The sequence below is a fragment of the Bidens hawaiensis genome, unplaced genomic scaffold (genome assembly GCF_021521415.1).
Source record: "Bidens hawaiensis isolate Kalapana, Puna unplaced genomic scaffold, B.hawaiensis_p1.1 tig00043830_1, whole genome shotgun sequence".
NCBI classification, from domain to species: Eukaryota; Viridiplantae; Streptophyta; class Magnoliopsida; order Asterales; family Asteraceae; genus Bidens; species Bidens hawaiensis.
Genome location: NW_027497774.1, coordinates 52900 through 75026, shown reverse-complemented (window position 1 = coordinate 75026; position 22127 = coordinate 52900). Strand labels below are relative to the sequence as shown.

General features: G+C 36.2%; 3 protein-coding genes across 3 annotated transcripts; 2 read left to right on the top strand and 1 right to left on the bottom strand.

The window, feature by feature from the left end:
- The first annotated feature begins 5859 nt into the window (after window positions 1–5859).
- LOC143594544 (uncharacterized) lies at window positions 5860–6327 on the top strand. The gene has a single exon (XM_077073827.1). It carries the CDS (start codon window positions 5860–5862, stop codon window positions 6325–6327), a length of 468 nt encoding a protein of 155 aa, XP_076929942.1.
- A 5105-nt stretch (window positions 6328–11432) lies between these two features.
- On the top strand, window positions 11433–13126 carry LOC143594547 (elongation factor 1-alpha-like). Its single transcript, XM_077073829.1, has 2 exons — window positions 11433–11922; window positions 12010–13126. The coding sequence occupies exons 1-2, from the start codon at window positions 11461–11463 to the stop codon at window positions 12895–12897; spliced, it is 1350 nt and encodes a 449-aa protein (XP_076929944.1). The 5' UTR covers window positions 11433–11460; the 3' UTR covers window positions 12898–13126.
- A 4988-nt stretch (window positions 13127–18114) lies between these two features.
- LOC143594549 (nuclear transcription factor Y subunit A-9-like) lies at window positions 18115–18749 on the bottom strand. Its single transcript, XM_077073830.1, has 3 exons — window positions 18726–18749; window positions 18491–18649; window positions 18115–18420 (listed from the first exon to the last, which is right to left on the bottom strand). Exons 1-3 carry the CDS (start codon window positions 18747–18749, stop codon window positions 18115–18117), a joined length of 489 nt encoding a protein of 162 aa, XP_076929945.1.
- Between the last annotated feature and the right edge of the window lie 3378 nt (window positions 18750–22127).

Below are 22127 nucleotides of genomic sequence, written 5' to 3'. Positions count from 1 at the left end.
ATGACAACATAATGATAACAATCGAGTTCATTTTATATCCACACAATGAGGAAGAAAAACATCTCATTTAACCTTGTAAGAAACAAGTTTTATTTGCATTAAACGGGAATTTAATAAGTGCTAAAAACATTGGCTCTTTCTATTCAAGACATCAGTTTTAATTGACCTGTGGGAATTGCACCTGTGTTGGCAATCGAGCGACTGCCCAACTAGTAGAAGATCCACCGACCGAACCAATTCAACACCCGAGTAGTGGAAACATGCATCCACTGACTTTATATTAATATTGAACCATGTATGGTTGAAATCCAAAAGGAACCTTTAAAAGAATATAAAAACCACAGAGATTCAGACCATTCTGGGATGGGCATGGATCCGGTTCGATTCAATGGGTTTGGGTTGTTTCTCATGAATGGGCCGATTGGGCAGTCGAACCAGTGACAGGTAATTTAAAACTCAATAACAACCAAAGAAAGTTTAAAACTTTTTCCTTGGTTGTAGATGATGACTTGACTGTGAGTACACAACTGTCATTCTGGTTAACCAAAGTCACTATGTTGAACATATCTAATGGTTCTTGTATTGATGATTGAGATTAATTATTTGATTTATAAGATACATGTGTTTTCGCATATCTATATGTCTAAACCACTCGGATTAGTGTAAATCTTCTATGATTTGTTAAATCGCTTAAGAATGATTTGTTTTGGATTTACACCATATTGTTTTCTATCGTCAACCATTGATATCGCCTCAGATATGTTTTGTTTGAATCTGCGTAGTTTTATTTTTTTCATCCATATCAGTTAAAACGGATATTGCTTCTCGATCAAAAGGGATAACAACATTTATTGTTGAGAAAGGGACGCCCGGGCACACCTTTTGTTCATCTTGCTACATTTACCAAGCCTAAAAGTACTAAAATATGCTTTTGTTGTATATATGCAACATCATTGTATCAATAAATGTCAGAATATTATAATTATAAAATATAATATTATTATTATTATTATTAGTTTTGTCTGGCAAACCCGAGTGCAAGTAAATCTTGATTCATGCCTATGAAGTTGTAGTTACCTCCCGTGGTCAAATAAAAACAGATGGTCCCACCACCACCGTCCTCGGTTTTGATCTTTATTTCTTTCATTATTTTAATCGGTCCCTTCTTGCTACAGAGGATTATATTGGTAATGTTTTCTTACTTGTTTCTATTCCCGTTTGGGTTACTATTCTCATGTTATGATCTCTATATATTGTAACTCAATCCTTCAATATTATTCAATCCATCATTTACCATTATTTTACATTCCTTGTCTATTGAATAGCCTACCTCATAACCATAGCCTACCTCATAACCGGGCTTCCGAGGTAGCCCATGAGCAAGCAAATGATGAACAAGACTAAGGGAGGCCCAGCAAAAGCCCAAGAAGGAAAGATAAGAATAAAAGAGTTAAAGTGAGCTAGAGGTGCGCAAATCGGGTTTTTCAAATACCCGGGTTCGGGTATGGAACCGGGTTTGGGTATAACCTGTATTGAAAAATCGGGTATTGGTAATGCCCGGATCGGGTCCGGGTATTGTCTATAAAAACCATACCCTATGCATCTGGTTCGGGTTGGGTATGAAACTGGGTATTTGAATATCCTATTTTCGGGTATTGAAAAAACCCTATTTTTGGTCTTTTTGGGGTTTTTTTCTGGGTTTTTTTCTGATAAAGATTGGATTTTTTTAAGGGGTTACAATTTTTAGATGTATTTTCGGGTATTAAAACCCGGATATAAAAAAAAACGGTTCCGGGTATTTTTTTCGGGTCCGGTTTCGGGTTCAGGTTTTTTGTGCACCTCTAAAGTGAACAAGTCAGGAGAGGTCAAGTCGGGAGGTTTTCGAGAGACACTATTCCCCTTACCAAAGAGAAAGGCTCGAGACAAACATGTCCTTTGGTATGAACCAAGGCCTACTGGGTAAAGGGAAGGAAGGTGAAGAACAATGGAGAAGGAAAGAAACCAAGGCTCAATGGTAAAGAGAATATCCTCTTCTTCTTTATATGAGATCATTAGAGGAAGGCATGTTGAATCTGTCAAAGAAAGCAAGGTACTCACTCACAATAATTTTCTTTCCAACACTTCTTTGAATCTTTGTAATCTCCTTGTATTGTATGAACCCAAAAGTTAGTCAACTATTATTCATTCATTCATTCATTCATCGCCATTCTCTTTAAATATTATACTGAATCCTCATAATCACTTAGCATATCATCTACGGTTGCAGCAAGTATGTAGTGTAGTTTCAGCGCTGCCCAACAACTGGACAAACTTGGAATGCGGGGAAGAGACACGTATGTTTTTAATTACATAATCTTATTTTTTATCTAATATTATCGATTCTCTCATTATAATAAAAAAAAGATGCGAGCTTGTTTTTTAAAATTGCTTCATTCCTAACTAGAATGTTCTTGGTGAAGAGGGGAAAGATACCATCATAAAGATAAATTTATCTCTGATTATGCTTAGACGAAAATAGTTGCGAAAATAGAGACTTGTATTGTCAGCCTGACCAATTGGCTGTTGAACTTATTCGATCAAGTGAAACAAGAATACGAACCGGATTTACGTAAACTTATGTGACTCTTTTTATTAATAATAAATGAGAACATGATTCAATCTAAAACAAAAACTCTTGATGAGTTTATATAACACCCACAATCCTAATCATACTCAAATTAGGAAACAACTAACTATAAAATATAAACAAACAAAAATAATCCAAAATTTAAATAAATGATTTTTATATTAATTATGAAAAACTAGCAATTTGTTAAATATGATTTAAAAAACCCATAAATGTCACCTAATAATAAATTTGAAATTACACCATGTTTTCCATTCTAAACCATGACTTATTGCTTGATTCTTTATCCAAATAAAAAAGTTTGTCTTGGTCTCCTCACAACATCTATGCATATTACTTGGCTATTGTTGAAGATGCATTCGTTTCTTCCTTGACCATGCCAAAACTGGAATTTGCAATTGGCAGTTTACACCATGTGTTAACTATTTGCAAGTTCACAACATGTCGCAAATGATCTATCGTTTCTTATTCTTCGCTGCAATGTACGCAAACTGTTGTACCGCACTCCATGCAAATTAATTCAGATTTATATGAAATCAATTTATCCATTTATTTTTATAATCATCCAATTGTGACACCAGGTCCATTTGTCTTGTATTTTCCCAACCTCTCATACGATTGTGGTAATTCTGTTTTCTCAACCCCATCTTTTGGGCCTATTGACAACTCGGCCCACCACCCTACTTAACTTACCAGTTTCAATTTCGAAAATATTTGGCAATTGGTCTTTTAGGGGAAGCCCAACTACTTATATATCTTCTCACTATTACCAGGCAGTCAGGCACAATGTTCATACTTCCAAGCTATAGATATTAAGATTTGCCAAGTGTTTTTCATTCTTGTAAATACTCTTCTCTTTGTGATTTTAGTGCCTATGATTTTCCATGAGTTTTTTCGAGCGGAAAGCAATCTTGGCTTATCTAACTAAAAATTGTAATTTATGATCGAACATCATGGGTAAAACAAAATGTTTTGTCACATGAAGGTTTGAATATTATACATTCTATGTTCTATATCTAATAAATAAATTAACGGGGGATACGTATGACGGTATGAGCTTTTGTAGACTGTTTAAAAACTTTTTTTTTGTTTAAAATTTTTGATTACACGTATCTCTCCTACTAAATAATTATGATCTTTTTATTTTGTATATAATATGATTACCATGTGCAGTCAAAATGCCTTACCTCCGGGCATTTCAAGCCATGTGACACCCGGTCAGCATTTCAACATTTTGTAAAAAAATGGTGTAGTTATAACTCTCTCAAAACTCTACAGCAATCATTACTTAATCATTTTTTTCTTTTTTGCATTTCTATATTTTTAATTAAAACTAAATAAAGAATATTTCATTAAATAAATAAACATATTAATTCCTACTTCTTGCCAATTACGTCCAAATCGTTAACTCCGTTGGTTTTCTAACGTTACATGAGGGGTATCTTTTGCCAATTATTTTTATGTTTTTTTATGTATAACTTAAACTTTGAAGACCAATTATAAAAAAGATGAGAGGGGGTGTTAAATGTTATATTGCACATAATAAAAAAAAAGAAAAAACCCATATCCCTTTAACCTACTTAACTTTCCTTTAGATCTCATCTTCTACATGTCTTCATCATATAAGACAAAGGGATGAAAACCAAGCCCATACTTGATTTTGTCCAAATTCGGTTTGATTTTGGTCCGATTTTGGTTCGAAATGAGGCAAGAACTAATTCCCCTAGACCAATTAGGTCTAGTTTTGATCCATTACGATTCAATTTTGACCGTCAATGTCCGATTTTGAGCATCACGGTGGTGCAAGAAGAGGATGAATATGGTGGTGGTGGTGGTGGCCACCAACTGCTCTTTTATGAAAATGTGAGCCATCACCAACATTATGTAGAAAATGCTCATTCAGAAACCGCCACTCAAAACGCCGGAAGGGATGGTGTTCCCCGGCATTTTGGCTTCAAAACGCAGCCCACAAGGCTGCACTATGCTCGATCTTATACCATAAGTCCTGCTATTTAATATTTAATAACGTCTTTGAGATAATATATGATATGATATTTAAAATATATATTTTAAAAAATATAAACATGTGTAATACACATGTTTCTAACCTAATAATTATATAAATCATTCTATTTGTGTTGATAAATGATTTATATTATTTTTATTTATAAGGGAATATATATAATATCATTTTTAGAAGCTAGGGTGACTCTTTATATCAAGATTCTCAATCACAATTCCCACTTTAATGTGATGATAAGGTGGTTAAGTCGTGAAATAGAAATAATGAGTTTGAGCCTTATGTTGCGTGTTATGGGCGCCGTGAAGGGGGGAGAAGGGCGCGGTGTGTCTGCGAACACTGCCGGGGGCGCGGTGGGGTGTTCGGTGAAGGGTAAGGCGGGCGCGGAAGGTGGGGATGATGGGTGGGTCCCTCCCCAATGGATGTATTACCGTTTAAAAAAACAATTTTAAATAATATAAAATACATATATATATATATATATATCATTCACCCAATCTCTACAAACATCCCATTCTCCTATTTAAACTTTTTAAAACTTTCTCCCCAAATATGTCTTCCAACTCATCTTTGACACCCGACTTCCAGCCCGATATCGACGATATTTCCAATTCGGATTCAGAGGATGAAGCGATATTTAGTGCCGTTCTAGAGGCTGCCCAACTCATAGTCCAGCATTGCGAAAGTTCACAACCACTAAAAACACGGCCTCATCTTTAACGGAATCGCGTAGGTGCACATGACCGGTTGATGAAAGATTATTTTTCGCCGGACGCGACTTTTGGTTCAGAACGATTTCGGCGCCGTTTTCGGATAAGTCGCCAACTATTTCTACGAATAGTTGGTGATTTAGAACGCGTTTATGCATTCTTCCAACAACGACCGGACGCGAGAGGTAAACCAGGATATTTATGCAAAAATGCACGGCGGTAATTCGTCAACTATCGTACAGGACTACGAGCGACGCCATGGAAGAGTATTTACAGATATTGGAGACAGTGGCTCGTGAGGCGCTTCACACATTCTGCGAATGTGAGTATTATTATTCTAATTATTTATTTCAAAACTGTAACATTTTGAGTATGAATTTTATAATATTTGTTAAACTTAGGTATTCCCCCAACTATATCATAAAAAATATTTGAGGAAGCTGACTCAAAGTGACGTACAAAAAATATACGAGGTGCATCAATAAAGACACGGTTTTTCCGGGATGCTTGGTAGTCTCGATTGCACGCAATGGGAATGGGAAGCCTGTCCTGTTGCTTGGCAAGGTCAATATCATTGGAGTGATCATGATGGCCCAATAGTTATTCTTGAGGCTGCTGCATCATTTGATATTTGGATATGGCATGCGGTTTTTGGGATGCCCGGTGCAAACAATGATGTAGCTGTGATTAATGTGTCCCCTATTTTTGACCGCCTCACAGACGGAGTCTCACCCGACACCTCATTTTCCACAAACGATGGCAACTACGAATACGGATATTATCTAGTCGACGGTATTTATCCGGAATGGGCCACGTTGGTTCTTAGCTTTACGTGCCCGACCGGCGAAAAACGTCCATATTTCAAGAAAAAACACGAGTTGGCAAGGAAAGACATCGAAAGGGCATTCGGTGTATTAAAGAAACGTTGGTCTATCATTAGAAAACCGGCTCGTTTTCAACAAATAGATTAGTTAAGAAACATAATGTACACTTGCATTATCTTGCATAATATGATATTGGAGGACTTGGGTAGAGCAATTTGCCAAGGTGAGTACAACGATGAGCCAGAGCCGATCTGTACACTAAATGAATATGAGAAACTTGCTAATTTATTAAAAACATGAAAAAGGGAAACGAATTTCAGCATTCGATCGGATTTGGTTGAACATCTTTGGAGTAATAAGCAAGATGATGGCGAGGACTAAAAATAACTGTAATTTTTTATATGTTTTTTTATTTAATTTATTTGTATTTTAGTATTATTGTATTTTTTTTATTATTGTATTTTATATTATTGTATTGGTTTTTTTGTTTTAAAAAAAAAAAAAAAGAAAAAAGGTTGGGCTTCGAAGCCCCCTCATCATAGAGGAGCATTATGCCCTAGGGCTTCGATGCCCACAATGCCACGTGACGCTGACATGGCACTGTGGTGGGACTTCAAAACCCCCACCATAGCACGCAGCCTTATAAAACTCAAAAATGTAGTTGTTCAAAAATAATATCATCATTCTCAATCATAGACTTTAAAACAAGTTCTCACAAGTCACGTCACCTCCACTGACCCACTACCGACTCGATACAGGCCTAAGGGCATTTCCAAAGGGTGTATTGGAATCCCACGTGGAGGAGCTTTGAATTACAAACCATTGAGTTAAAACATTGGAGTTAATTGTCAGATAGAACATGGTTTGAAAACAAGGACTGGTGTATTGCTTTGAATATGGGCGCAAGTGACCAACAATCTCAACAACCATATTTATTATAGACAGAATTACAAATTTTGTCATTTGAAAAAAGCCAAATTACGGTTCGTGTCCTTTTTTGAGTTTCCTTGCAGGCGGTGTCCTTTAAACATTTTTTTCCTACACGTTATGTCCTTTACGCTAACTGGGTTAGAAAAACTCAGTTAAATGACAACATGTGCATGGCATGTGAGGGCTTTTTGGTCATTACAACGAAGTAGTTCAAATATACACACACGCTCTCTCTCTCTTCTCATCTTCTTTCTCTTCTCGTCTTCTTCTCTCTCTACACCACCACCACCACTACCAACCCCCTTATCTCAGCCGTGACCACCACCAAACCAACCCCCTTTCCCGTCGTTGTCTACTTAGATTGAAGGCACAACCTCAATCGTTAAATTTCGTGGTGGTTCGAGATCTACCCAGAGCTCGACGGAAAATCAATGGTGGTTCGAGATCTGCCCAGATTACCACCACCACAAATCTCAGCAACGGTTTCCATTAACACATCCTCCTCAGCAACGGTTTCCATTAAACACATACCCGTTATTAACCACTGCCCGCCGTAAAACACTAGTTCCGGTGGGTAAATTGACCGATAAGTTGACCAATTTTGACTTCCACCCGTCGGATGAAAGCTTGAAGAACATGGCGTCAAACTTGTTAATGTGACGGACCCACATGATTCGTATACCCAGTCGGATAATAACCGGAGTGATGACTCGATTTGGGACTTGGATAGTATTTGACTCGGGGGGCTTTTTGGGGATTTCAGATTCGTATACCCAGTCGGATAATAACCAAGCTCCTTTGCCTTTGATTGCCTTTGTACGGACTATTACGAGTCCTTCATATCGTTTGGTGAGTGTGTTTGCCGCCGTTGACTCTGTTGACTCCGATGGTGGTGGTGGTGACTGTTGTGTCGCCGTGGACATTATTATCTAGAGGTTGAAGACTTTTTGATTCCGACAAGGTGTAAGTTTTTTAAGTTAGCCGCAATTGAAAAGTGAAGGTGGCCGGAATCGGAAGAGACGGCGGAGAACCATGGTGGCTCCGACGGGGTGAAGGTGTGGTGATGGTGGCTCCGGCGGAAAAGGGTATGTTGGCCGGAGTGGTTAATGGAAACCGTTGCGGAGGATGCGGAGGATGTGTTAATGGAAACCGTTGCTGAGATTTGTGGTGGTAATTTGCAGGTGATGGTGTGGTGATGGTGGTGGCTTAGAGAGAGAAAGAAGAGAGAAATGAGGGGAAAGTGTTATAAATTTGCAGGTACTGACGAAAAGACAAAAATGTCCTCACATGCGTCTCACGTGAGGGTATTTAACTGAGTTTTTCTAACTCAGTTAGCGTAAATGACATAACGTGTAGGAGAAAAATGTTTAAAGGATATTGCCTGCAAAGAAACTAAAAAAAGGACACGAACCGTAATTTGGCTTTTTTTAAAGGACAAAATTTGTAATTCTGTCTTTATTATATATATATATATATATATAGTTATGCAAACATTCGTTGGATTAAATTCACATAAATCACACACATACTTTTTATTTATTATTTATATGCATGTAATATTTATATCACTAGCTCTTTTTTTTAAATGTTGTATGTTTTAAGTTTAATTTTAAAGTGTTGTTTTTTCTAGTAATTGTTTTTATTATTTTTTAATATATAAATTAATTTAGATTAAATAAATGGAAAAGTAGGTGATAAGTTGGCGGTTTGAAATACAAACTATGTAATAATCACTGGAGAAGAAATAAAAGTTTTTTTTAGGTTGGTTTAAAATCTGATATGACATGCTAAGTTGACGGTTTAAAACAAAAACTGATGTACTGCGTTGGAGATGCTCTAAGTATCAACGGTCCAACACTGCCACTTGTCAAAATTGGTGGTCCAAGAGGGTGTGCATCTCAACATCACATATTTTTCTCTTCAAAAAAATATGTGACTCATGGGATTGATCCTTTTACTTTTACTTTGACTGCTATTTGCTTCAACCACACTTCAGTTAACAATGTTGAGAGCCAAATCACAAAAACCATTTGATGACGAATATCAAGAAAAATTAACTGGCTAAAGGGTTAATGGACCCCCTGTAAGGCTGTAATTTCATGATTGTATATATTTTTTTAAAAAGAAACAAAGACATTTTTCTTTGAAACATCTTTCCTTGTTTCATATTTTCCAATCATATTTAAGAATCACAAGCTTCACATCAATCGATTATCAAAAAATGTGGTGCTTTTGGTCCCTCTTTGTCGTCTTCCCGGTCATCAACAAAGGAATAATAAAACGACCCACACCCTTTTTTTATCCTTAACGCTCCAAACAATACCCTCGATTTTTCAGATTTGCAACATCTATCCATCGCTGCCCGAAAATGATCATAACCATATTAACAAAGCACCATGGAACATTGAAATGGATGTGTGAGGATCACAATGTAGTTTAAGGCACGTGCTTGTAGCTATTAATACATATATCAAATTAACTTGCATAATGGAACTGATTCATTATTTTGTTTAACTTTAACCGAATAAACAAATGACTACACACACTGAACTAACAAAAGTTATTGTTTGTGTGTGCTCATTGATCAAACGAGCATGTTCCCGTTTATATGTTATCCAATAAAAACATACACAACGATTTTCAAATAAACAGACTTCCCATTGATTCCATTGAAGGGTTTAGAAAGAAACATGTGAAAATGCAATATCAAACGAATTTTGGAACTCTGAACCTACGAAGTTACAATATCAAATAGAGTTGGAAGTATGGATCACGTGAATCTCCAATATTGAACAAAAATGGAACATGTGAACATGATATTTTGATTTTGGTATCGATTTTTCGTTTTTAATTGTGAATAGCATAACTGTTTTGGAACATGTGAACACTATCCGACATGCTTTTTGAATGTGATATCATAGAATCAAAATCAAGATCATGGTGATATTGGCATATGCCCTACCCATTTGAACTTACAATCCAACATATAGATAGGTTCACAACCTTTAAACTACTTGCATTGAATATATACTTTTTAACACCATTTATTTCCGAGTCTACCTGAGATGGGATTTCAACTCTCCCAAGTTATTTTTCGCTTTGGGTCTAACTCAAAACCCTCTCTTAGGCAAAAACTCCAACAACCAGGTAAAAGCTTCCCTTTCCCGACGTAGGCGTCCATGATCGAACTGTCGACCTCTTAATTTTCATAAAAGAAGCAGCTCAACTACCACTAAACCAAACGATCTGTGGTACAAACTAAATATAATGCTATCTAATTAGAAAATAAAAGTCTTATTAAACTAAAAAGGTAATTTAATTAAATGACGTTAAACTTAATAAATATAAAATTTAAGTTCTTCAATATACCTGGTCAAAAGCTGAAATTAATGAACCTCAACAAGGACAATACCGTAATTAACCAACAATACAAAGCAAAAGAAACGAAGGAGGCTGGCTAGGGCACCCAATAATCAACTCCATCTCAGCCGTCCGATAACTTAATCCAACGGCCAATAGAAAACCCTAATCTCATAGCTCCCTTATAAAACCTCTCATTCAACCTCACTCGTCTGCAACACAAATATTTTCTTAAGGTTAGTCTTAATTTACACCTCCAGCTTATCAGTTGCTCTAGATATTAACTGCTAATCATCTGTATTTGAGTAGATCTGTGTGTAATTTAGCTTTTTAGATCTGTTTCTAATGTTGAGGTTCTGTGTTAGTCGTAATTAGTTTATGTGATTATTGTTGTATCGATGATTAGTTAATCGCTTACGATTAGTATTGTATCGATAATCTGTCTAGCTTTATGTTTTGAATAACCTAGATCTACACTTTGTATTCGATTAGTTGTTAATCTAAGCTTATAAAAGTTAAGTTTATTACTAGCAGTATGAGATTAAACATTGATTTATACTTTATTCTGAGTTTTATGCTCGATTAATTGTTTAGCTCGTTGATTAGTTATGATTTTAGGTTCTTTTACGACAATTAGTTTTATTTCGTAGTTAGTTTACTTTCTAGTTGATCTGATTTGTGACTTAGTAGCAGTTAAGTTTGTTAAGAATTGAATCTAGATTTATACTTTGTTATAAAGTTTGTATTTGATTAATTTGTTAAGCTCAGTGATAGGCTGTTATTAGTTTACTTGCTAGCTGATCTGATCTGTGATTTAGTAGCAGTTAATTTTATTATTAGTATTAGTTAAATCTTGTTTTGTATTTGATTAGTTGTTGAGCTCAATGATGAGATCTGTTTTAGGTTTTTAAAAGATAATTTACTTAAATATAGTTTTACTATTTAGTTGTTTTGTCTTGTAATTTAGCAACAGTAAATTTTGTGTTTCAGATGGGTAAGGAAAAGACTCACATCAGCATTGTCGTCATTGGACATGTCGACTCTGGCAAGTCCACCACAACTGGACACTTGATCTACAAGCTTGGTGGTATCGACAAGCGTGTCATCGAGCGGTTTGAGAAAGAAGCGGCTGAGATGAACAAAAGGTCATTCAAGTACGCCTGGGTTCTTGACAAGCTTAAGGCCGAGCGTGAAAGAGGTATCACCATTGATATTGCGTTGTGGAAGTTCGAGACCACCAAGTACTACTGCACGGTTATTGATGCCCCTGGACATCGTGACTTTATCAAGAACATGATTACTGGTACCTCACAGGCTGACTGTGCTGTTTTGATTATCGACTCCACCACTGGTGGTTTTGAGGCTGGTATTTCTAAGGATGGTCAGACCCGTGAGCACGCTCTTCTTGCCTTCACTCTTGGTGTCAAGCAAATGATTTGCTGCTGCAACAAGGTATAATCATATTCAATAATGTTTCAAGATTCATTGTTTTTCAAGATTTTATAAAATGTTTACTAATTGTGTTGAATTAATATTTAGATGGATGCGACCACCCCGAAATACTCAAAGGCGAGGTATGATGAAATTGTGAAGGAAGTGTCTTCATACTTGAAGAAGGTGGGATACAACCCTGACAAAATCCCATTTGTGCCAATCTCTGGATTTGAAGGAGACAACATGATTGAGAGGTCCACCAACCTTGACTGGTACAAGGGTCCCACCCTTCTTGATGCTCTTGACCAGATCAACGAGCCCAAGAGACCATCAGACAAGCCTCTCCGTCTCCCACTTCAGGACGTATACAAGATCGGTGGTATTGGAACTGTGCCAGTGGGACGTGTGGAAACTGGTGTGATCAAGCCCGGTATGGTTGTTACTTTTGGACCATCAGGGTTGACCACTGAAGTTAAGTCTGTTGAGATGCACCACGAAGCTTTGCAAGAAGCTCTTCCTGGTGACAATGTTGGGTTCAATGTTAAGAATGTTGCTGTTAAGGATCTCAAGCGTGGGTATGTTGCATCAAATTCCAAGGATGATCCTGCCAAGGGTGCTGCTAGCTTCACCTCACAGGTTATCATCATGAACCACCCTGGTCAGATCGGTAACGGTTATGCCCCGGTTCTTGATTGCCACACCTCCCACATTGCAGTCAAGTTTTCTGAGCTCTTGACCAAGATTGACAGACGGTCTGGTAAGGAACTTGAGAAGGAGCCTAAGTTCTTGAAGAATGGAGACGCTGGGATGGTTAAGATGCTTCCCACCAAGCCCATGGTTGTTGAGACCTTTGCTGAGTACCCGCCTCTTGGAAGATTTGCTGTGAGGGACATGCGTCAAACGGTTGCTGTTGGTGTGATCAAGAGTGTTGAGAAGAAGGACCCAACTGGAGCTAAGGTTACCAAGGCTGCAGTCAAGAAGGGAGCCAAGTGAGGTGGTTGTGTTTTGGTTGTTTTATTTTCAGTGTTTGATTTACTAGTTTTGAACTGAGTTTTGGTATTTTGATCCTTGGAAGCTTTCATGTTTGTGAAAGGTTTTTGGGTTGCAGACTTTTGTTGTGGTTAAATTTTTATAGTTGTCTACTGCAATGAGCTTGTAGTCGATGGGTGAACAAAACTTTTTAAATCCGTTATGTTACTTCATTAATTTTCCTTTTCCTTAAGTTTGTGTTAAATCTGATTTGTAATGGCCTGGATTTTTATTTTTTTGCTAAGTTTATCTTTTTCTAAAAACCAGACTAGAATCAAGTTTTTAGTTGTATTACCTTATTTGGAGAATGCGTAGCTGGTGTTTTTTCAAACATTTGATTTAGCTGGTGTTTTTTCAAACATTTGATTTCAACAATCTTAGATGCTGATTTTCATTCTGTTGATTTGCATGTTCTTTTTAATTTGGCAAGGTCTATCATCAAATAGGTGTAAATAAATGAGCAATTAGACATGCAATTGCAAATATTTGTTTTGAGGTAGGCCTAAGCCACTTTTGAGCTACTTGAGGAGCGAGCTGGTTTCCTAAAACTCAGAATGAGTTAGGTTGTCAGAAACCCAAATCTAGCTGGGCTCAAGCCTTAAAAAACCTTGATAAGTATTATTTAGTTAGATTTAGAGGCACGACAAATTGTGAGTCTGTGTGTTCGTTTGTAATAAGCGAGCAGATCTTGAGATTGAAATTGTCCACAACCTGAGCATAGAGCTTGAAACGAATTTTGCGTATGTTTTGACATATGATACCCAATACCTTCGTGTTTGGATACACGAATCAAATAAACTAAAATGCTTTTTACGTCATATTATACCTTCGTGTTTGGATGTATGAATCAAATAAACATAACTAAAAAAATGCGAATTAGGGAGATGGCATGGGGAGACTACAATTAGTTACTATTGTAGGCGGATCACATTACTACCGGTTGCTTAGTAGCGTCAGTAGTGTGGGAGCATATAAGTCGTTGGTGCAAAGTCCCTCCTATCTACGGTTTTACGGTAAGAGATTTATTAGACCTATATAAGTCTATGGAGCTTGGCGATGTGGAAAAGGAGGTTTTTCATGGGATTGTTATAGTCGCTTGCTGGAGAATTTGGAAGGCGAGAAATGAGAAGGTCTTTGAAGGTAAAGAAGTTAAGATTGAAGAGCTGATTGGAGATATTAAGTCGAGTGGGTATTTTTGGTACAAGTTTAGATCAAAAAATAGCCAATTAGATTGGTCGAAGTGGTGTAAATTCTTGTTCATGTAGTTTCCTTAGCTTTTTTTTGGTGTCTCCTCTCCGCTTGTGGAGGTGGTAGTTTGTGGTGTTGGTTTTTTGGTTTATAAAATTTACAGTTTCGAAAAAAGTTACTATTGTAGGCTCTTGGCACCATTCCTCTACCTATGCGAATCAGAGTGGCGTTTGCGGGATTTGAAGAGATTACCTTGGACTAAGATGCAACAAATAAACTACAAGGGATGGACCGTGAATATATAGCCTGTCAAATGTTGCCCCCACCAATGGTGACCTCGTTAGGCTAAAGCCCAGATAACTTGGCACATCAACTCGGCTCGGACTTGAAACTATACGATCCATATCAAGACTAGCAAACAAGGACAACAAAACAGGATCATAATCTACAAATGCATACAATATATTCTTACGAACTAATATAAAGTTATTTTCGAGCAAGTTTCAAATGAGTCACGAGCCAGGGCTGTTTGAACGAACCGGTTAGATTACACTGGGAAAGTCTTCCAAAATATATGCCGGAGGCAATTATACCCTCGACTGAAAAATAAATCAAATCTCATGATAGCAATTATATCCTTTTAACATAAAGTTAAATAACAATATCCTTTAGGTATTCATTTATTTTGACCGATTTTTCTTCCATTGAGAGTACACAAAATTCAGTCCATTTTACAATTACTATTTGTCAGTATGTCAAATACTTTGGTTTATGTTTAAATCATCTGTTTCAAAAGTTGCACTTTCACTCCTAAAAGTTAAAACTTATACTTCTAAAATTGTCAAAAGTGAGGTTTAGCCTCCCATAAGGGTTAGCCACTTAACTACCTGAAAGGTAGATAAAAAGTCGAGCTAACAGGTGCTTCTTCTAAATGGTAAACCTCAAGGCAAACCGTAATGAGCAGTTGAGCACTCAACCGGGATGGTCTAGTCGAAAGCATATATTTACAATAAACAGAATAGCAAAAGACGTACTTTGTATTTGAACGTTTTTTTAATGAACGTCATTTAGCAAAAGAAATAGCAGAAATCATACTTCATGTTTCAAATCCTTTTCACGTCATTTGACACTAACCCGATTAATTTTTTTCATTAAATATGGTCATATGCAAGGCGGGTAAATTCATCTTTCTACTCCTTAAGAGACTATTGAGCAATGATGAAAATACTTAAAAAAAATAATAAAAAGATAAATATTAATTTAATAAATCCCCGCCTCTCTTTAATCTCTCTCTCTAAAAAACCACCTTGTGCACCACCACAAACCACCAATATGCAACTTCTAATCATCTTCTTCGACTTAAACTCCAGGTGAGACTATAGATGCCGAAAAACGCAAACTGACGATGTTCCCTTTCTACCTGAACCACCATTTATCACCACCGCCACATGTTGGAAAGGATCAACACCTACCCAGGCCAAGTTTGCCTGCTACGATCCAAGTCCCGACCCGACCCGAACCGAATCTGGATCCGGATTTAGTAACAGTGCAGCGGGCAATACGCTTTAGTAGCCTCTTTATGAAGCTATGTCAAAACAATCTTTCTGCCAGTGCTGGTTTCTTGATGGTATAAAGAAACCATCAAGAAACCAGCACTGGGTTTTAAGGTTTTGAATTGAGGGAATTTGGATTATTAGATTAATTGAATCTTAAGGTTTGATTTGGGGGATTTGCGTTTTTTGATGATGATAATTTACAAGTTGAAAGCTACGGTAGGAGAGAGAGAGAGAGAGAGAGAGAGAGAGAGAGAGAGAATTTTATATATTTTTATTATTTTAGTTTTAATAATTAAATATTTTATAAAATTACAAAACTACCCTCGTGTGTCTTGCACATGATCAGATTTAACAAGAAAAATTAACAGGGTTAATATCAAATGACATAATGTGAAAGAAATTTGAATCATAAAGTATGATATTGTTATTTCTTTTCCTAAAGGACGTCCATTAAAGATATATTCAAACATAAAAGACGTCTTTTGCTATTTTGTCTTTACCATAAGATAAGATACCATATACATAAAAGAAGACAAACAATAAAAGAGAGACCAATACAATTTTATCTACTAACTGATGTGCACGATTAATCAAAGTTCCACAACTTCTTTTAAGGGATATTTGATGATTATTCAAAAACTTCTAGGCCAAATTGCTAGAGCAGGCTCATAGTATCATCAAGTTTCAACTATAGTTATCAAAGAGTTGCCACATAAAAGAACCAATAAGTAGGTAAACTCATTAACGAGTAGAGATACCATACAAAACATTATTTCGGTAAGAAACTTAGGAAACAATCCATAAATGACACATGGCAACTAGCAAATTTTACACTAGAGGTACAATTGTATTTTTATATTTGATTTGTTTGGACCGCCCCTACAATTATGCAAACTCTGTTTACGTTATTTTTGGATGTGGATTTTGAATTAAATAATTTTAATTTCAGATTTTACTCTTATATTACTTTTGATCAATATAGTTATTATTTCTTTTCGTTTTTCATTCACAGTCAAACCAACACAACATTTACAACCAGAGTAACCTTTAACAACACAAAATACATAACAGCACGATCATTACAACCTGCTTAACATTTAACAGCACAAAACATTACATAATACTTAACAACACAATAATTACAACCAACATAGCATTTAACACAAAACAAATTAGCACAAACTGCATGATCATTACAACCAGCACAAAACAAATTAGTAGTTTAGGACACAAACTTAATAGCACGATCATTACAACCAGCACAACGTTTAACAACAAACAAAGTAGAACAATACTTAGCAGCACAATCACTACAACCAGCATAACGTTCAACAACCTAAAACAAAGTAGCACAAATTAGTAGTTTAGGACACGATACATAACCGCACGATCATTACAACCAGCACAACACTTAAGCGTATATAATTGATAGCAAACTCCGACAATCATAAAATATGAAGAAGATTGTTTATAAAAAAAAGCTACGGATTGTGTGCAATTGGAAAATTTCATCTAATTTGCACAAGGATATCATTCGGTTTTTCAATTTTGATAATCCTTTTTCTCCAACCGTTCACGATAGTCATGGAACGCAAAATTAGGATAATGTCGGAGGTGATTCCGACCAGGGTAAGCGATAGGAGTTGCGACGGCAATTCCGGCGATAGGAGTTGCGACGACAATTCAGATGATAGGAGTTGTTCGTTGGATTGATTTTTCTCAACTGTGTATTAAGTGTTTCATCTTTTTTATAATGATTTCCCGTATGCGATGGAAGTGGGACGAGAAATCAGGGGATACCAATTATAAAAAAACTATAAACTTACAAAAGTACCCTTTATTTCCTTTTTAGTCGCTAATTAATTAGATATGATGAAATACAAAATCTCAGCCAAAGGATAAAAATATGGATTGCTAAGATTTGTTCCTACTGTTTTTCCCACATTCTTTATTTGGATTTGATCCTTCCTCACTCAGTAACATGGCATCTGATGTAGCAGTTTTATTGACTTAGCAGGCTCATCCTAGCCCCACACAATAAGACCAGGCCAACTGATTAATCATTCCAAAACTTTCAAATATAGCAAAAATCTCCAGCCTGAATAAAATAGGCAAAAAACAGCAAATTTCAACCACCACAACCTTGTGATGTGCTGGAGCACTATATGCCCCAGGGATTAAACAATACACACTAGCATTTCTTAATAAGCAGTTGCTTCACCTCCAAATACCAAACATGCAGAAAAATTAAAAAAACACAAAACCATCCATTTCTGTATAACCCCAAAAACAAACTTTGTACATAACACATTTTACCAAACAAAACCTTAAAAAAGTAAAAACACATGAGCCAAGAATGATTTGCCAGCCAGCCTTCCACAAGGAGACACCTTTAGATGACACGGATAGACAACGAGAGGACCTTAAATAGCCGACATCACTTCATGGCAACAGCCCTGTTTGAAGCTTGGTTTGATGACATACTAATCCAAGAACCCCCATTTTCACGATACGTATGAGTATTCAACGAATTAACCAATCCGCCCCTTGGTGTTTCCAAACTTTCATCAGTTTCGGACTGCACGCGCTTTGAATTCACCGACTGGGATGATGATATGACGGATCCTGCACCTGACCCTGCTGTGTTCTTTGATGTTTCCACTTTTGTCTTCTTCGCAAAACGGCCACCGGTACCCCTAACCCTTCTCATTGCATGTTGGTGGCGCGACTCGTGAAGATACGGCTGTAACACAATACAAGTCACGATATTATTTATCGTAGACAAAAAATATGTAAATAAAGTAACAACCGACCTTTCTGTCTTTGATAAGTTTCCTTTCGAGCTCTGCTTTTGCACGCGATTGCCTTCGCCTTAGTATCGCGTGGTATTGCTTTGCATTTACATAGACAGGCTCTTGTGCCATCTCGATTGGCAAAGGCATTCTTGGTATATCAAGATACTGAGGATGAACCTACAAAAACACAATAATATATTTATTAACATGCACACACAAGATATATTAGAAATTATGAGATCATGTAACTTACCATAGGTTGACCGTAAGCTGCCATCATTCCACCATAATACGGATCACAATAAGGATTTGGAGCACAAGCCTGAAAATTTAAAGATAATTAAAAATCTGAATGAAATATAGCAATATTCAAACACAAGGTGAATAAAACTTACAATATTGTGACCAACAAGTTCTAGTTGGGGGGCCTGCCCTAGAGTTTCTCCATTACTTGGAAGCATATTTGGTACTCCCTGGTGCAGATAACTTTTATCTGAACTCAAAAATTTTAATTTATGATCAGTGATACAACAAAAAATACATAAGACCCTATAACATTCTCAACAAGTATGATAATATAAAAAGAAAGTACCGGAATGAAAAGATGAAGCATTTTGTGTTTCTTTGCTTGCATCATCTTCTTCCTCCTCACTTAAAGCTTCATCAGACTCTGATTCCCTGTCTAATGATTGTTCTGGAGGCGACGAATCGGCTGAATTCGCCCGCATCGCAGCGGATGACATGCAGCTTATGCAATGCAGTTACAGCAAGATCTATCTGTAACATATCAGAAAATAATCAACTTAATTAAATCTATATCTCACAAATAACTAATGCTCATAACATAATAACACACACACATAACCCCTAATTATCAATCAATTGAACCACAAACCCTAATTAAATTAATAGCTAATGCAATTGTCCAATAAATCCACATGCACGAATATATCAATGTCAAATAAGTGAAATAAACACAAATCATGCATCTATCTGTTCAATTTCAGGTCACAAAAGTATGCTCTGTGCCTCAAATCAATCAAAAGTACCAAATTGGATCCAGAAATCGAATTAAAACTGCATACTTTGGACTCAATTACAAATCGTACAACAGATTAAACACCAAATCGAGCGATAGCAGTAATCAGATTCAACATGCTATGCGAATTAGAGAACTTACGAGTATTGATTGAGAGCGAAAAGTAAAAAAGAAAAAAAACCCTAATTTAGAGGCGACGAATCGGAGAGAATTGAGGTGTAAATCTAAATAGTTTTATTAATATTAAGAGAGAGAGAGAGAAAGAAAGAAGAAGAGAAGATGTGGGTTAATATATATATTTGAAAGAAAAGAAAACTGGACTTGAGTCACCGCACACATTTGAAGCCCACGACTTGTATATTCGGACGCGTGTAACACATCCCCATTTTCCCCATTAATTTCCACCCACTAATATCTTTTTTTTTCTTTTTCTCAAAGAGTAACTAACAGAGAATTGGGGTATTATGTACGGGATGTGAACAAATAGCAAAATATCACACCAATTGACCTAACTAAGCCATATGTAGCTCTTATCTTCAGTTTCGAAGAAAACTCATCCATTCGAATGTTTATTGGTGGTAAAATTTGGACGCCTTTAAAATCAAACCAGAGATTACAAAAATTCAGGTCTTCCATTATTGATCCACCCATGTCATTCTCAAAGTGCTGTCTGTGAGGACCAAACCTGAGTCTCCATTGAATTACCTAGTGGCGGACCTAGGATATAACTAGGGGTAGCCTCCGCTATCCCTCAACTTTTCACCGGTAGTACAAATTTTATATGTTTTGGTCGATTTTCGTATTTCGTTACCCCTAAAAAATATAATGTTACCCCTGTTTGTTTAAAGTCCAACCAAATTAAAAGCCGAAACCAATTAAAGCCCAACCAAATTTAAGCACAAACTAAATAAAACCATTTGTTTGTTTTTCCTTTATGCTTAAACGTTTGGTTTAGGTCGGACATCAACATTCAACAAACCAAAGTTTTATTTAGTCGTGGTTCCACCCCACACGGCCACACTGCCCCAACCCCTGCATGCTACAGCCAAGTAGTCAACGATCGGTGCTCCTTCAGTTCCTCACTTACTCGTCCACGGTTTAAATTCTACTTGTTCAATTTAGGTATTCTTCTACTTCTACTTAAAATTGTAATTGTTTATTTGTCTGTATAAATTGTTAATTTGGAATTGTTTATGGGTAATTAAATGATTTTTTTTAACAGTGAACTTTTAATTTTTGTTGTCTTAGGATTTGAACCCAAGACATTCCCTCCAAACCCAAGTGTTTTAAAGGTTTTGCATTTGGCAATGGAGCATCACCCATTGGTAGCAATTGAATGATTATGGTTTGTTGGATATTTGGATAATATAAATTAGAAATTGTAATTGATTAGGGATTTAGGGTTTATGTGTAAATTAAAATTGATTATAAATTTATGGTTTAAATTTTCTCCCTTCTAAAATTAGGGAACTTGGATATGAGATGAAACAACAAAGTGTTATTAGCAATCTTTTTAAACGAAAATTACAAGAAATGATGATATCGGTCCAAAGGCAAGCTAAAAAAACCAAAGAACTATTGTATGAAATATCGTAAAAAAATCCGGTTATTGTATGAAATACAATAAAAAATTTCGTTTACATTGTATGAAATACGGTAAATTTTTTTTAAACATTACCCCTGAGATTATGGTCAAGATCCGTTACTAATGTTAATTACCCATCCTATCACTACACCATATTGAAAAGAACAATATTAATTAATTACCCTAATTTATGGTTAAATATATAATTATTTTATTAGCTAGTTTTTCTTTACTCGGGGTTCCAAAAGAAGATGAAAAGAATAAAATAAAATAAATTATGATGGCACATTATACAAAGACAGTAAACTAAAAAAATAGGCTTATCAAAGTTTACATATTGTTAACTAATTTAGTTAGGGGTGTAAACGAGTCGAGCCGAGCCCGAGCTCGACTAGGCTGGAGCTCGGCTCGTTTAATTTATACAGAGCTCGAGCTCGAGCTAGGCTCGTTTCGAGCTCTATTTTCAAAGTTCGAGCTCGGCTTGTGAGTAGATTTTCAAGTTTGAGCTCGGCTCGGGCTCGGCTCGTTTACTATATATCCACTATTTTTTATATAATTATAATTATTTATATATATTTGTTCTATTATAATTTTATATATAAAATAATATATGTTTTTGAGTTGTTTTTATTTTTTTTTTCATAACATTATATATATTAATTAATAATTATTAAATATATATTTTAAAAAAATTATATAAATGACAGGCTCGTTTAGGCTCGCGGGCCGGCTCGAGCTCGATAAGTGAAGCTCGGGCTCGGGCTCGTTATTAAGTGAGCTTACTTTTAGGCTCGAGCTCGGGCTGGGGCTCGATGAAGCTCGGCTCGATCGAGCATTTTAACAAGCCGATCTCGAGTAGCTCGCGAGTAGCTTGGCTCATTTGCACCCCTAAATTTAGTTAAAGTTGGGTATTAACTGAAAATTTCTATTTTTTAAAAGAACCTCAAATCCGCTTCCATAAGAATCGAATCTACGTCGCACAGGGTGCAAACCAAGTGACTTTCCACCATGTCACTTGTGCTTCCTTGTTT